This window comes from Neolamprologus brichardi, chromosome 17, assembly GCF_056152115.1.
Source record: "Neolamprologus brichardi isolate AB-2024 chromosome 17, ASM5615211v1, whole genome shotgun sequence".
In the NCBI taxonomy this organism is placed as follows: Eukaryota; Metazoa; Chordata; class Actinopteri; order Cichliformes; family Cichlidae; genus Neolamprologus; species Neolamprologus brichardi.
In genome coordinates this window covers 9346282-9362500 of record NC_142120.1, presented here as the reverse complement: position 1 = coordinate 9362500, position 16219 = coordinate 9346282, and the positions used below count along the sequence as shown (strand labels likewise).

At 38.8% G+C, this 16219-nt stretch overlaps 1 protein-coding gene across 2 annotated transcripts in view; it reads right to left on the bottom strand.

The window, feature by feature from the left end:
- The window catches only part of grm8a (glutamate receptor, metabotropic 8a), a 304220-nt gene that overhangs the window by 52975 nt on the left and 235026 nt on the right, over window positions 1–16219 (bottom strand). For both annotated transcript variants that reach the window (XM_087830876.1, XM_006780652.2), the window contains exon 7: window positions 8888–9091. In XM_087830876.1, coding sequence (XP_087687002.1) covers window positions 8888–9091 — 204 coding nt within the window. The remainder of the gene's footprint in view (window positions 1–8887; window positions 9092–16219) is intronic.

Genomic DNA, 16219 nt, shown 5'->3' with positions numbered 1-16219 from the left:
GCTGCCATATCACGCCATCGGCCCCTCTGGCCCCTCTGGCCCCAGAAATACAGCCAAAGTCATTCAGAACCATCTTCAGAAAAATACAAAGTACTGGAAGTGATGGTATGGCCCCACATAGAGCCCTGATCTCAACATCATCAAGTGTGTCTGAGATTAAATGATGAGACAGAAGGATGTGAGGTAGCCTGCATCCACAGAATGATCTGTGGTTAGTTCTCCAAGATGTTTGGAATAATCTACCAGCCGAGTTCCTTCAAAAACTGTGTCCAAGTGTACCTAGAAGAATTGATGCTGTTTTGAAGGCAAAGGGTGGTCAGACCAAATATTGACTTGATTTAGATTCCACTTTTATTCATTCACTGCATTTTGTTAATTGATGATGAAAATAAATAATAAACACTTCCATTTTTAAAGCATTCTTTGTTTACAGCATTTTCTGACCTGCCTAAAACTTTTGCATAGTACTGTATGTGTGCATTTACCTCTGTTTATCTGCATGAGCTTTTCTATGCAATGCAAATAGTGCAAAGTAGTTGCAAATGATTTTCCGGCAAGGTCAAGCAAACACTGTTTTTATATCATAGTATGTAATCAAACTCAGTAATACTTCTAAAATTACTTCTGGCTGCAGCCTTGTTAAAAAGGGTCACGACAGTGCCACGCGTTTGATTTGTTACACCATGCCCTTCCTGACACAACCCCAAAGGGATTTGTGCCTCTTCCTGGGAGTGAACCAAGGCTCTTTCCTTTGTAAGGCAAATGTGCAAATCACTACATGAAAAATCAGTCTTGCTGTGTTAAAGTGGCTTGGAGCTACATCTGGGCAATATCATGTTAAAAATTTGGGGTGTTCAGAAATCCTGATGGCATGAGAAACTGAGAAAGTAAGAAAGTGGATGACTTTGACTTGTGTGGATAGTGTTATGGGCTTTTTTCTAGGTGAAAAAAGATGAGTAATAAGCATAGTGCTGTTTACTGAATACCTGCATCCTGAGGTGACCTCTTCTCAAAATACAAATGCAGTAACATAATGAATGTGAGAGTGAATGAATAGTGGTATTGTAAAGCGCTTTGAGGGGTTCCGAAAAGCGCTATATAAATGCAATCCATTATTATTATTATTATTATTTTATTCAATTGCCACCATAAACCATACATCATCTTAGCAAGAATGTATAAAAGAAAACATGGTGTCTTTTTGTTTCTGCCACAATGCCAAGTGATGATAGTATAAGATACTGCTTAGACTAGGCAACCATGTTTAACCGTGTATAACAAATTATTCGGTTAACATGGCACTCCAGCTGCCATAATCAGTCATGTGTGAGGCAGACAGATTACATATGACAAATCACATCAGGTAGACGTGATTTGTCATATGCTATTGCAAAGGCCAAAACACGACGAAAAAACTTTTAAATACTGTCCTATAAAACTTTGGAATGAATTACCTTTCAAAATAAAAAACTAACTTTTTAAGTTGAGATTCTTAATAGAATGAGGTGTATATATGGCTGTGACTTAGGAGGTAGAGCGGGGAATCAACTAATCAGCAGGTCTGTCTTGATCTTGGTTCCTCTAGCTTGCATGTCAAAGTATCCTACGTACGTACCAGTCCATTTACTTCTTTCATTTTCATCTCAGCTTTCATGGCTGTGTTTTTGTTTCAAATTGATAACATAGCATATACCCATTGAAAGGTCACAAGGTATGAAAGATATAAATTCAAGATATACCTGTGTAGATCCAACAGGACAAGAGTCCTCTTCATCACCTTTTTAGCTAGATTAAAGCCTAAAAAAAGCCCATGCCACTCTGATGTGAATGGAATCATCATCTTCATGAGTAGATGTGTAAAGAACCCATGAGAACAAATGAGAGAAAAAAAGAGTTTGTCCTCTGGCCATTGAAAAAAACTTGTTTTTTAGTGTTAATGTGGACATCTACTGAAATTCTGTTAAGGCTGTACTCAAATTGAATGAAGAGGTTGCTAAACAGTTGGCTTTTTGCTGAAGTTGAAGTGCAATGGTTTTCTACATTGATTCTGTGGTTCTACAGCAAAAGTGGTTGGTGAACAACAACCAAATTGGTTGTCAGTTGGTCAGAAAGCAGCCCATTCTCTCTCTCATTTTGTCATGTAGCTGCTCAAAAGGCAAATGGATATGGATCCATAAGGAGCAACAAGAAAGAAAATCCATGCTCCATCATCACCTCTAGCTTATTCTCCTCCATGCCCATGGTGTGCAATTAACACAGGCAAGACACACGCAGGCTTTCAGTCTTTCCCACATTTCTTCTTAAGGGTTATCAGTGTAATGGTGACCCTAACCACACTAATAATGAAACTGTTTTTAATTGGAAAACACAAATGTATCCAGACACACTCATAAAAATACACACACAAAAAAAAGTAGCCAGAAGAAGCTTCATTTCTTCAAGGCATCTGACCAGATGTGAACAGCCCCAGCAGATCCACTTACTACAAACAACCACCCAGCAAATGAAACTCATTAGTTTTTTAAAAATCAAACTCAAGTACTTACAGTGGGAAAACAACACTGATACCATCCTTGGTATCCCAAGGATGGTATCAGTGGTTCTGATAAGCCAGGATGGAACTCTGCTTTCATCTTGTTTACACAAAATTCTGACCCTATCATTCAAACGTCACGGCAGAAAGTCGAGACTCACCAGATCAGTCAACATTTTTCAGTCTTGATGAGCCCATGTGAAATCTGGACTCAGTTTCCTGATTTAGTTGACAAGAGCAGGACACAGTGTGGTCTTCTGTTGCTGTAGCACATCTGCTTCAAGGTTCGATGTGTTGTGTGTTCAGAGATGCTCTTCTGCATACCTTAACTGTAACTAGTGGTTATTTGAGTTATTGTTGCATACCTATTCTCAAATACTCAGACCAACCCGGCTGGCTCCAACAACCAAGCTACATTCAAAGTCCCTTAAATCACCGTTCTTCACCATTTTAATGCTGTTTTTCGACATCAGCAGGTCATCTTAACTGTGTCTACTTGCCGAAATGCATTCAGTTGCTGCCATTTGATTGGCTGCTTAGATATTTGCACTAACCAGATAGTTAAACAGATGAATCGAATGATGTGGCTGGTAAGCGTGTAGGTGTTTAATTCCCATCTTCGCATAATCCAGAACCAGACGGCAAATCGATTGATTCCACCTATTAATTTTTTAATTTTCTGTAATCATGTCATGCCTTAATTCAAGCATTCAAGTGCACTCTTTCTATATTACTCCTTGAAATTTTCTATTTTTTCTTCCTTTTCAAAATACTGGAGGGTAGACGTGTGTCAGTAAAAAATATTTAGTTGTTTAAAGTCTGTTTTTAGTTTAAGTATTCCCCTATTTCATCAGTATATTATACATTTGTAGCGTTCTCACTTTTATGGATGCAGCATGTGACCTTAAAAGGATAACGCAGCTGTAAATGAATTATATTATAATTTATTGTAATTGCCACTGTTACCCATAACTTTCTGTAGTGCCATCTACAAAGTGTCAGAGGCTAATGAAAGAATTTAATAGCTCTAATACAAGCTTGTATTCCCATATCATTTCAGCTCCATCTTATCTAATTTTTTTTTATTCCGTCTCAATGTCTGGTCAGGATCACTTACAGCTCATTCTGTCTAGGCCAACTTTTACTAAGCGAGAAGGATTCGGTGATTCATCTGGGGATAAAGTTTGCGACCTTGTAGTTATGGGAGGATTTCTCTACCCTCCAGGCCAACAATAACTGAGAAACTCACTTGAGCTCAAATCTGCCGCTGCTGTATGAAACAGCAATCATTGCCTGCCTGTGAATTTATTTCTGACACTTTTAGCAAGGGCAGACACTGACAGAGCAGGAAGCAACAAACACTGATACATATTTTGGGCACATTCCTATACAGACATATTCAAGCAATTTTAATCGTTCCTCTAAATCAGAAAAGCATTCTTGTAAACCTCACAATGCAACCAGTCTCACTCTGCCTCTTGCTTTCACAGACATTATGTATTCCACACAATGCTGGACGAAGGAACACAGGAAATGAAAAGGCTGACAGAGAAGCAGGTACAGGCGCATCGGGGAGGGGAATGGAGATTAATAGTAGAATATTCAAATGAGGTGTCTGATGCTACTTTGAAATGAGCAAATGTGTTTTTGTTTTTTTTATCCACTTAAAATTTGTCAACACTTGAGGAAGTCATGCAGAGAGAAAGCGAGAGAGGGGAAATTACTGAGCAGTACAAAGTGATACAAGGCTATTCGCAAAAAAGCAAAATGTGTTTTGAGAAAACACGAACTGAATCTAATGTTAGGCATGAGAGGTAATGTGACATGTTCTTTGATAAGGACAAATTGGACGTTTCGTTTAGCATTGTTAAAATATGAATTTGTTGATTCAAGTTTGGTAAACTTGAATCAACAAGTTTACCAAACAAACTTGCTGCTAACCACCGTGCAGCACGGTGGCACGGTGGTTAGCACTGTTGCCGCACAGCAAGAAGGTCCTGAGTTCAATTCCACCATCAGGCCGGGGTCTTTCTGTGTGGAGTTTGCATGTTCTCCCCGTGTTTGCGTGGGTTCCCTCCGGGTACTCCGGCTTCCTCCCACCGTCCAAAGACATGCAGCTTGTGGGCATAGGTTAATTGGATAATCCAAATTGCCACTAGGTGTGAATGTGCGAGTGAATGACAGTGTGAATGGTTGTCTGTCCCTGTGTGTTGGCCCTGCGACAGACTGGCGACCCTGAAAAGGATAAGCGGAAGCGAATGGATGGATGGATGGAAGTTTGGTAAACTCAGGAAAAAAATACTGTAATGTGTCTACAATTAATTAAAAATGTGATACTGTCCAAATGTGTATGCAAAAGGATTAACCCACTATTCAAAACCTGATGTTGACTAGCTATAACTTATCAATAATACAATAATCTACCTTATTTGGTAAACAAATCTCGTAGATACTTGATGTAAATGATGTGGTCTATCAGAAAGTTTACAAATTTGCTGATAAGCTTAGTGTTACACTGGGCTCCAGCCCTGTAGACTAAGTTCACTTTAACTAAAATTTAAGGGTTACACCGGTGCCACACATCAGAAGGGTATTTCTACAAAGTAAACTCAGGATAGCCAGGCTTTCTTTGCATTTTCTGGCTTGACAAAGCCTAAAACTGCAGCAGAAGCTTTGCTAATTCAGGTCTCCTGCTTCAGGAAATAAGCATAAAAGTGGACGTTTCATGCATCATTTAACTCTCTTTCTTCCACACAAAATGGTTCAATTGAGCATTGCCTACACCAATCAGAGATATTGTCAAAGGAACAGGTTATTTAAAAAAAAACAACTTATATAACAAATAAAATCATGATGCAGAAATCTTCAGGTTTCAAAAGTGTTTCTTTTAACGCTGAATTCATGATCATTAAAATATTATTTTATAGTGTTGGTGTCTATTCCCAACTTGACAACTGCACTGAAACTTGATACATTTAAGCACCAAAAGTTACTTTGTGTTTTTAGGGTACCTGAGTCATTGACCCAGTGTTTTTGGTTTTATGGGTTTTTGAGTCCTTGTTTATTCATTATTGTTATTTTCTCTGTGTGACTTATTTTCCTGTTTTAGTTTCTTGCAATCTTGAGTTCATCAGTATTTCTAATTTGGGGTGTCTTGGTTGCCAATTGGTCCCGTTCATGTCTTTGTCTCTTCTTGGTAGGGATGGGTATCATTTAGGTTTTATCCGATACCGGTGCCAAACCGGTACTTTTGAAACGGTGCCGGTGCTTAAACGGTGCTCAAACCGGTGCTTAAAGAATGGAAAACACAAAATTGGTCCAAAAAACTCATGTTCAGCTGTTCTTTTGTAAAAAGGTAACAATGTTAGCCTTTTCTGCAGTTATGGGGCGTATATGGTATCACTCTTGGCTGGAAGCAGTGCTTAAACAATGGAAAAAACATAAACTTTGTCCAAAAACCTCTCATGTTTAGCTGTTTTCCACTTTTTCTTTGGTCATTTTAGCCTTTTTGGCCAGGGTGAAGGGAGTATCTGCCATCAAACAAGAAGACAGCTGCATGTAGCTATGATGATGTTTGCTAGTTCACCTTACATGCATTAATGTAATAACGTGGTTAGCCTACTCAACTTAAATTACACACAAACAACATTAAGCTACTCACGCAGAGAAGAACGGCTGCTGCTGCATCGTCATCCGTCATCATTTCTGCTACACTGGCAGGGCTAGGGGCCAGGACTCTCCTCTTCGGGTTTTTGGGGGATGTTGCTAACTCCGGGTCCGATAACAGGCAACCCACAAGCAGTAGATGTGCTCGGTGTGAGGTCTCGCAGCAAGCTATCAAATACGGTGCATTTCTCGGCTTTAAAAAAAAACGCTATGCGTCGCCAGGTGTTTCATCAGATTTGAGGTGTTACTTCCTTTGACAGTATCACAGTATCAGCTTAAAGCACTTGTTGCAGGCTGCTGAGTTTGCATATTTTGCTGTGAAGTACAGCCAGACTTTTGACCGCTTCGCCTTGGGCGTTTTTAATCTGTAGCTTTGCTCTAAAAGAACGTACGTACCTGGGCCTGCCTACTATCCTTGGAAACGTAAAATGATTGGCTAGAATCTAAAGTGTATCACAGCTCAGGAAAAAAAAGCACCGAAATGTGCGCTGCTTTTTGGTCTGGTTACTACCGTTTATGTCAGAACCGATACCGGTACCCATCCCTACTTCTCGGTTTCCTTCCCTCAGTGTCTCCCAGTTAAGTAAGTCTTGTCTTCATGTTTGTTTGCCCATCAGTCTCCAAGTTTAGTTGCCTGTTCTCTCAGTCATGTCTCCTCTCACCCCTTGCTATTTTGCCCTCGCTCTCTCCTCCCTCTGTTCCCTGTATATAGTCAGTCTGCTTCTCAATGTGTGTATTTCTCGTACTTCCTGTTTTACTTTGATAGTCTCCTGTCCTGTATTTAGTTTTGTCCCTTCTCATCCGTCTCGGATTGTGTCCAGCTGTGTTCCCCAGGTTGCTGTTAGTTTAGTTCTCTAGTTCCTTCCAGTTTGTTTTTATTTATTTATTATTTATTTTTAATTTCATAATCCAGCAATAAAGCTGTGTTGATTGTAGTTCCACCTGCAAGTCTGCATTTTGGGTCCTAATCCTCACCGCTTTAACCACCACATGACGGGTCTGTTCAGTTCTGACAGCGTCATGAACAAAATGTGGAAATTGTGTTAGCTTTTCACTAGATCAAAGTGAAATTAATTTGAATGATTTTATATTGTCATTAATAAACAGCCAACAACTATAACTGGTCTGTTGTGTAATCTGTGTTTGTAACATTTATAAATTTTCTGCCCCACCAGCCGAATGCATGCGTTCTTGTGAACCATTCAGTGGTTTTTGTAAGATATAAATAAATAGAAAGAATTTGTGATAGCATAGAGGTTCCAAATGATTTTAAACTGAAACCCTGAAAATAACCTGCTCCCAACCAGGTTGTGTGTTCAGCATAAGTTACCATGGTGATCCAGCAAGGCACAAAGACAGCCCAAAGTGAGCCACCGGTGTGACACTGAAAACTCTGGCTTTAAGTTCAACATACCTCAATAATCAATTAATCCCACTTCATAATACAGCCCTCAGGGCTTTAGCCTAATGTCACATTAGGGCAGCTATGGATAAGTAACCACTTGTGTGCAGCATTGCTGTGGTAAGATTTGCATGGAAGTGAGACAATACACACGGAGGAACTGGAGACAATTAAACAGAAAATGTTTGGAAAATATGGAAATATGTATTTTGACATAAGTGGTTTAAACCTTTTACTGGCTTAAGAGGTAACCCCCCCCCCCCCCCCCCCGCCCCCCAAGAAAGAAAAAAGTCATTCAACGAAACAGTGACATCAATAACATCTAATATGAGCCATGTAAGCAGTATTAAAACGACAGGAACAAAGATTTTAACTCCCAAGAAATCTGTGCCTTGCAACAGATCGGACAAATGTACATAAATGCACAAGCACTTTGACCAGGAGACAGGAGTTCATGTTCCACTTAAAGAGAACCTGTTTTTAGATTCAATTCAGAAACTCTAGAAGAAAAAGGAAGTAATAAAAGAGCTGATTGAATTTACTCTGCTCAGAGATGTATTTTTTCTCTGTTCCAAATGCTTACCTATATCAAGAATAACAATGCAAATTAAATTTGTATTTATATTTATATAAATATATTTACATTTCTGAATTAATTTATATTTAATTTGAGTTCTTCACATTCTTCACACAGTCTTAAGATTAAAGTGAGTATCATTCATGATTTTAAAGAGGCTGAAATGTTTGCAAGTTGGTGATCTGAGTTCATAATCTCCTATATCTCTCCTTATATATTCTAATTTCATTGTCAATACACTCATATCTGATATTAATTTAAATGATTTATGCATGAAAGCTTTAAAACAAAGGGAAAGTGTGGTGTGATTTAAATGTGTATCTGAATATCCGAAGGGTACTTGTCATATTTGTGCAATATATATATATACATATATATATATATATATATATATATATACACATATATATATATATATATATATATATATATATATATATATATATATATACACACACATATATATATATATATATATATATATATATATATATATATATATATATATACACATTGCAGTAATGAGTATTACTGGAGGTTAGCATAATCTAAGGCATTTTGTTTGAATGGTCAGCATGTAATTTTTTTTTTCACTAGGATAAGAATGCTTTTAAAAGCATATGCACCTGAAAAAGACTACAGTACAATCGTTGAAAAAAACCCAGCATTATATTGGATCCTATAGATTTAAACCAAGTGGAAAACTTACCATTGAAGTTGACAGCGCGGATGTGGTTGAGTAGCTCTTTACCATCGATATTGTTGGCCATCCGTGGACAGAGGCCTGGGTATCCGTAGCAGAGCTCCCGGTGCATGCGGTGCAGAGCGTGGGCCATGGCATACACTGCATCCATCACAAACTGAACCTTTCCCTCTTGTTCATAACTGGAGTCACGGCCAACTTTTTCTAAACCTGAACAAGAAGAAGAAAAGATGTGCTTAAAAGGGAGAGAAGGAACATTAGAAGTAAGATAAAGCACATTAATCCCCAGGGGACTCGTTTTAGGTAACAATCAAGGTATGGAAATCCATTCATAGCAACATACATTACACCTGCGTCTACCTCTCATAACAGATCAGCGGGGAGCTATAGGGAAAAATCTGGGTGCAATGATATAAAGTTACAGCATACAGAAGTAGATTTCTTTAGGTCATGTATCATCCATCACCCCACATGAACTGAAAAAATGAATCATATGCTTCAGGTACGAGACGCTACGGTTGTGTGGTGAATGGCATTTGATGCTTTGGGTTAATGTGAAACTTATTCATGGTCTTAAATGACTTTATGATAATCATGCTGCAGTCTCAGCCTCGAGTCTGTTCTAATAGGGAAGCCTGGCACCTGACCTGTATAGCCAGTTGGGTGCCTACTGTCGTCTTCACACTGCCAGGCCATCACCATTTGTCACAGCTTTTGCTTCTGTTTGTGCTTTGTCTTCTGTACAGCCCATTTATGTCCTAGTATTATATTCCATGTACACCATAAAAAGGCCAATAGTCAAGTGGTGACAGAAAAATAGAAAGGTATAATGCAGGTGAAACAAGATCTACAATAATGGCACCAAAGCATGTAGAGAAAAGTGGGCAGCGTTTGGCTCCAGAAGGACTGACGAAAGAGATGAAAGAAAGACAACAGGTAAGAAATAAAACGAAAAAGAGACTTTAGATGAAGAGAAACTTTAAAGGAATGAAGAGAGACCAAATAAGAGATGAAATCTTTGTGCAAGACAGGTTGACCAGTAGACAGGCAGCGGGGCACTCAGCATGACAATGACAAATAACTCCTCTCAGTCCATTCTCGCCCTGGTAGCAAAGAAAGAACAACATGTTCCTTCTTTACATCTTCTGAACCACTGATAATGGCATTTCTGTGTATACAGGAAAGGCAAGAAAGTGTCTGGTGGGGACAAAATACACTTTATCCTCTTTCCGACTAGTCACACAGCCATGTGTTGAGCCTTGACATGTTTAATTTACTTATAAGTCTCTACTTTTGGCTTCACATACAGTTATTAGTCTTCAGTGTATACTACCATTTAGGTCCGCTTTCTGAGCTTATCTTACTGCTGCAGCCTTATTAATTACTGCAGATTAATGTTTAGGTTCATAAGCTGCTGGTGAATATTTGAATACTTACATCTGGCCTTTATGCTTGCATGCATGTACAAAATACATGCATGCATACAGTGCCCTGACATAAATATGTGCCAATGCTCAAAAGCATGCAAATGGTCTCCCAACTGCATTTTCTTTGAGCGGATTTTATGTAATGACTCATTAGCATAATGAGCTAATGAAAAAAGAAGAGAGTGAAAACCTCCTTGATGCATTAAGATGAAAATCAGTAATTGAGTGTAACATTCATTTTCTCTGTTTTCATCAAAAAGTTCAAAGAGTGGAACCACATAACATCCTACGTTCATTATCTTCCCTTCTCGCACGATATCTGACTTTATGTGATATATTCTTTGTTCTTGTTTCTCTATCCTTATCTCTCACTTCGACCACATTCTCTCATATTCTCTCTTTCTGTCCTACCCCTCCGTTTGGTTACTAAATCTACTGCATCTATCTTGGCTATGTTCACTCTTTTTTTTTCCTTTTCTTTTTTTCTTTAAAAGCAGCAGTCACCTTCAGGCAACACAAACCGAATCAAAACCCATCTGGGCTGAGCTGAATTAACAAGACCAGAGGCACCCAGAATCAATATGAGCATCCATAAGGAATTAATGGGGTACCCTGAATAAAATCCGATCCACAGTTATGGAAGGCTGTAGGGTGCTTTGTATGCATGTCTTTATTCGTGTGTTTGTTGGTGCCTGTGGTGATGGGTAAGAACCCCAGCAGGAAATTAGTTAGCATTTTCTCCGGGCCACTGTGGTCCAGCCATACAGCTGATCACAATGCTGGCCTAAGAGTTGAACTTTGATAGTAAACAGAGGAGCACTGTAACGTGTGCATATGTGTGGAGAGAGGAAAAAGACAGAGAACAAAGTACGCAGAAAGTACTGTACTAAGTCTCTATCTGTCAACTGTAACGAATTTCAATTTTTACTGTTCTGTTTTGATCCTGCAAAGAGGGCTAACACAATACGTTTTTTTTTTTTTCCCTGCAGCACCCTGTTTTCTGTTACCAGTTTGGACACTCTCCCTCATGCTGAGGCTACTATTCAAACCTGTGGCTATTTATTTCATGACCTGTACACTGCTGGGTGGAGGAGGGTGCTTTCGGCAATATTGATTTTGTGTGTATATACGATGATGATCCGCCCGGCTTGAAAAAAAATGCACATACGGACAACTACCTGCCTGAGGTGTCAGACTGAAACTGGGGGTAAAAACCCATTGAGTTATTTCCTAAAAAGCATGGGGGAAAAAAGAAAAAAAACACTTGTTGCTCAAAGCTGGCAGATATGCTGTTATGTGTATTACTGCCCTTAATTTGACATTTCATTAGAAAAGCAGCTGCACAAATCACATAACCTTTATTTATCCACAAAAGCATTCACCTTTTGGCCAACAACCTGCTCAACATTCATAAATACACACATTCACAGCTCAGTAGTCACTGAAAGAGAGGAGAGCTTTTCTCATTAGCATCTCAAATTCTGGCCACAAGCCCAGTTTTTGAATCTCACAGCCAGAGCTACAGTCTTGTGCAATAGTCCTGAGTCACCCCTCATTTCTTTATATTTTGCTTCTAAAGAGTCAGACGTTCTTGTAATTTTGAAGTGAACAATGTTTCTCCAGGCTTTCTGTCTGCCTTTCAACACTTTTCTTTGGACATTAACTGTTTGTTTAGTCCAGTCAATGGTATTTTACCATTGTTAGAGGAATATATGTTTTTGTTTCCTGAACCACTTAACAACGTTCTATGAGGACAAAAAGAATCCCAAACTTAAAAGATGAACCAGCGTTGTGTCTACACGTCAGGCAATGAATGACGAAACAGTTTAAATCGTATACTTAGGGACAGCCTGTTGCAAAAAGTATCTACAGCGATCAAGAGTATCTGAAAGATCCAGTAACAATCTGGCACAAGACCTGAGAGATGCATCTGGGCCTCAGATCCATCTGCTGTTTACTGAAGCTTCATCAGGAATGGTTTCAGTCGAAGGGTGGTTGTCAAGAAGCCAAATACCTAGTACCATCAGGTTTTGATCCACCATGCAATATCATCTTGATCTTAAACACACTGCCAGTCATGGACACGTACACAGAAAAACACACAATTGAACATTACCAGTCATGGATTGGCCTCCCCAGAGTCTGGACCTCAACATTCAAGCTGTGTTAACAAATAAACGTAGTCATACCAAATCTCAACTTTCAAGCGTGTTAGAATTGCATGCATGTTTGAAGATGTTTCAATAAATCATTGCACCTATTTCCTATTTCCCAATTTCTTTTGCTGATTTCCCTTTCATTTTGAGAATTTTCTGTGTTATATCTTCTTTCTGTTTGCTAAAAGCATATTTACAAATCGCATTTGATTGGTGTCAGGCTAGCATGCATCAAACTAAACTACTGAAACCCAAAAGTTTCTTAGAGCTTTTAAAGTCTTGTCTTGCCCTGAGGTTACTCTGGTAACAGCCTCTGTAATGTGACTGATTCTCGTAGGCTCACTTGAATCCTTATGTGTGCAGCAGGGTGAGGTACACTACACTCAACTGACTGCGATGTCTGTGAAAACAAAACCCAAAAAGAAAAGTGCAGCAAGGTGAAACAAATATATCTGTGTGGCTAAGTGATGTGATGGGAGTCCATTTATTGTTCTTGTAACCAAATTCAAGGAAATTAGAACAGAATAGAGTGAAAATTGATTCAACGTTAAATAGAAACAATGTAAGTTAAAACCTGATTGTATTTTATCCACTTATATCCACCAGGTAAAAAGTACAAAGTATATCATTTAAATTACAGGCTGACATACAGTGTATGGCCCAGCTACACACAACACCTAGAGAAGCTGCTCAGGCATGGATGCCCATGCTATGAGAAGTGTGTGGTGCATAGTTTGTGTGCTGATGTTAATGCCAGGAGAAGTCTGGAACTCTACAGTTATTCAGTCAGCAGTTCATATAATGGAGTGTAAGTAAGCACTTTGTGTGGGTCAGGTATAAAATGTTGATAATTATCGGGGCAGGGTTTTGTTGTTGTTGTTGTTGTTTTTTGAATATTCACTCCCCAACTGCACGTATTCAATTTTTTAGGTTTATTTACTATTCCTAACATTTCCTCAGCCAGCAAGGAGAAAGGTGAATATGTCCAGCCATAGTGCAGCAACATGATTTTAAGGAAAGACAGACAGAAATGCCATGTTTTATTCATTCCATTAATCTCATTGGTGTAGTGAAAAGCTGAATCACTCATTAAGATGGTTGGCAAGCACATAAACAGCAACATGTATACATGCACAGGAATGCAAAAAAGAAAGAATAGAGTCAAGGGCCTTTAGAACTGGTCAGCTGTGAGATACAGTTAAGAAACCTGTGTTTCTAAGAAGAGTGCATTTTGAAATATACCTAGACAGCCTCGCAAGTCAACAAAAGTACCTTGAGCTGTCTAACGTTCCACCATAATTACAGATCTAATTATGCTAATAGTCTACAAACAAAGCTAAACAAGACATTAATTAGTAAGCCCTTTCACAGCAACATACCTTTAAATAACACGTCTGGCAGTGGTGCACTGAAAGTACATCTTTTTAGCAACAGTTTTGCAGCTCATAGCTCTTAGAAAACAAACTATGGTCAGTGACCATTCGCAAGAAAGAAGAAAGACACCTGAAAAGGGCAAAGGGTCTTTTCAAGTGGTTTCACAATTTAGATAAAAATAGCGGCATGTTTTTTAGACGCTTTGGCCTTTAAAAAAAAAAAAAAAGAAATACAAGACTGCTAAATGCTGTCTTTTCTTCTCTCTTGATGTGTGGCCTCATTGCATGTAACTTGTGTTTTATGTCTTTCTGAACATTAAAGCATCTCCTTTTGATGCATCGCTACAAGTACGCATGCAGTTGTTGGCATTCAGCATTTGTGCAAATTCTCATTCAGAGAAAAAAAAAAAGCACAACCAAGTAATGAAAGTATTGTACTTTGAGCCATAGATCAACATGCCATGTAATAATGAGAATTTCTCTCTGCTGTTCTTATGAGATGTGAAATGACACGATGCATCATTAATCAGTATATCGCAAGAAAATGCAATCGTGCCTTGAGACGGTTAAATGACTGTTGCTGTTATGAGTAGTGCTAACTGGGAAAACACTACCGTGTCTGTTTCCTGGGATTGCGTCAGGTGTTGAAACCGGAGCAAAGGGTGTGTGTGCGTTTGTGTGCGTCTGAGTGTGTGAAAAGTACAATACAATACAGCTTTTATTGGATGTGTCTGCCCATTGTCTGCAGCCAGTAACAGCGTGTGATGTGTATGAAATCCGCCCATTTAGTCTCTGCACGTTATGTGAGCAGGTGCAAAATCAGAACTAGAGATTTAGCTGAGGCTTTAAGACCCAATTACGATATTCAATATTTAATGTAGTGCAGTCTTGTTTTTGTATCAGTGTGGAAAACAGGAGACAACAATAAAGGTGAAGTGGAGGCAGAGAAAGTGATGACTGGACAAAATGTTTGCTTGCTGAAGTGAATTTGCACACTTTATTCCATTTTGTAGCCAGCAGCTGCTAAATGCAATTCAGCCTTTCTGTTCACTGTTAATGACATCAGAGACCACAGGCAACTTAGTTGTTTGGCGGCTTGGTAAACGAGGATTTGCACTGAAAACTCTGGGAGGCAAAAGGACAGATAAAAAGTAACTTTCGTGTCTCATCCAAGATCTGCAATCCGAAGAGAAAAAACAAAAATGCATGAGCAAGCAATCATCTCCATATCTGCCTCCGAGCCATTTTCATATTTCGTGGTTGATTATTTGTTCTTGTTACATAGGCACTCGGGCCGACTGCTGCGATCTGATTCTAGATCTGTACAAATTCATTACTCATCTTGGTTCTGTTTAATAAAACCTACAGGCATGTCACGGCAAAAAAACATGTTCAAAAACCGATTTTATGATGAAAGTTTTGTTTGAAATTGAGATGATGTGCTATTTGTCGATCCTGACACCTGCTATTACAAACTGAATGCTAGCATAAAAATGTAGACTTTAAAGTCTCTAAACTACAAAAGAAAAGGAGTTTTACAGTCAAGACCCTGCACTTTAAAGGGGCCTTTGAAGATTAAGTTGTGGTGATATTTATCATCATCATCATTTTCATTTTCTTTTAAATTGATACTGCGTCATAAACAGACCTCCCCAAACAAATCTTAAACTCGGCACTTCAAAATCAATGCAGAGGTGGTGATACTTTGAATTCTCTTATTAGTAGTGCAAGTCAAAAGACAAGATATATATGTATTTCCTTAGGAGTCAAAGTAAGAAGCTTACAAATTAAGACACCTTTTTTGCAGCATGGTCGGGAATGATAGTGATTTGAAGGACTTTAGCATCTCTTCTGCGACAGATGTTAACATAATAACAGGCCGAGAGATCGGCTGAAACCTCTGGTCACCAGTGTTGGGAAGGTTACTTTTAAAATGTATTCCACTACAGATTACAGAATACATGCCCCAAAATGTATTTTGTAACGTATTCCGTTACGTTACTCAATGAGAGTAACGTATTCTGAATACTTTGGATTACTTAATATATTATCATGCTTTTTACAACTACATGAATGTACTATTGCTGTGATTTATTACTATTACTGAAGGTCCGCGGCTCCGAACCGTAGTAAAGGGACCTCTGGCTAATACGTCGGGTTCGTGTCGGGCTCGTAGCCGAAAAATAGCTTTACTTTGTTGTCTGGGTCAACTTTGCTAGCGAGAGACAGAGAGAGGCGTTGAAAGGCTCCAACGGAACTTATTGTTTCGGAGGAAAACACGAACACAGTGTACAGTCGAGTCTTGTCAGACTTACAACTGGGCTCGTCAGGCACTCTTCTTGGCTGCAGTGGTTATTATTATATTTACATGCTTCCAGCTCC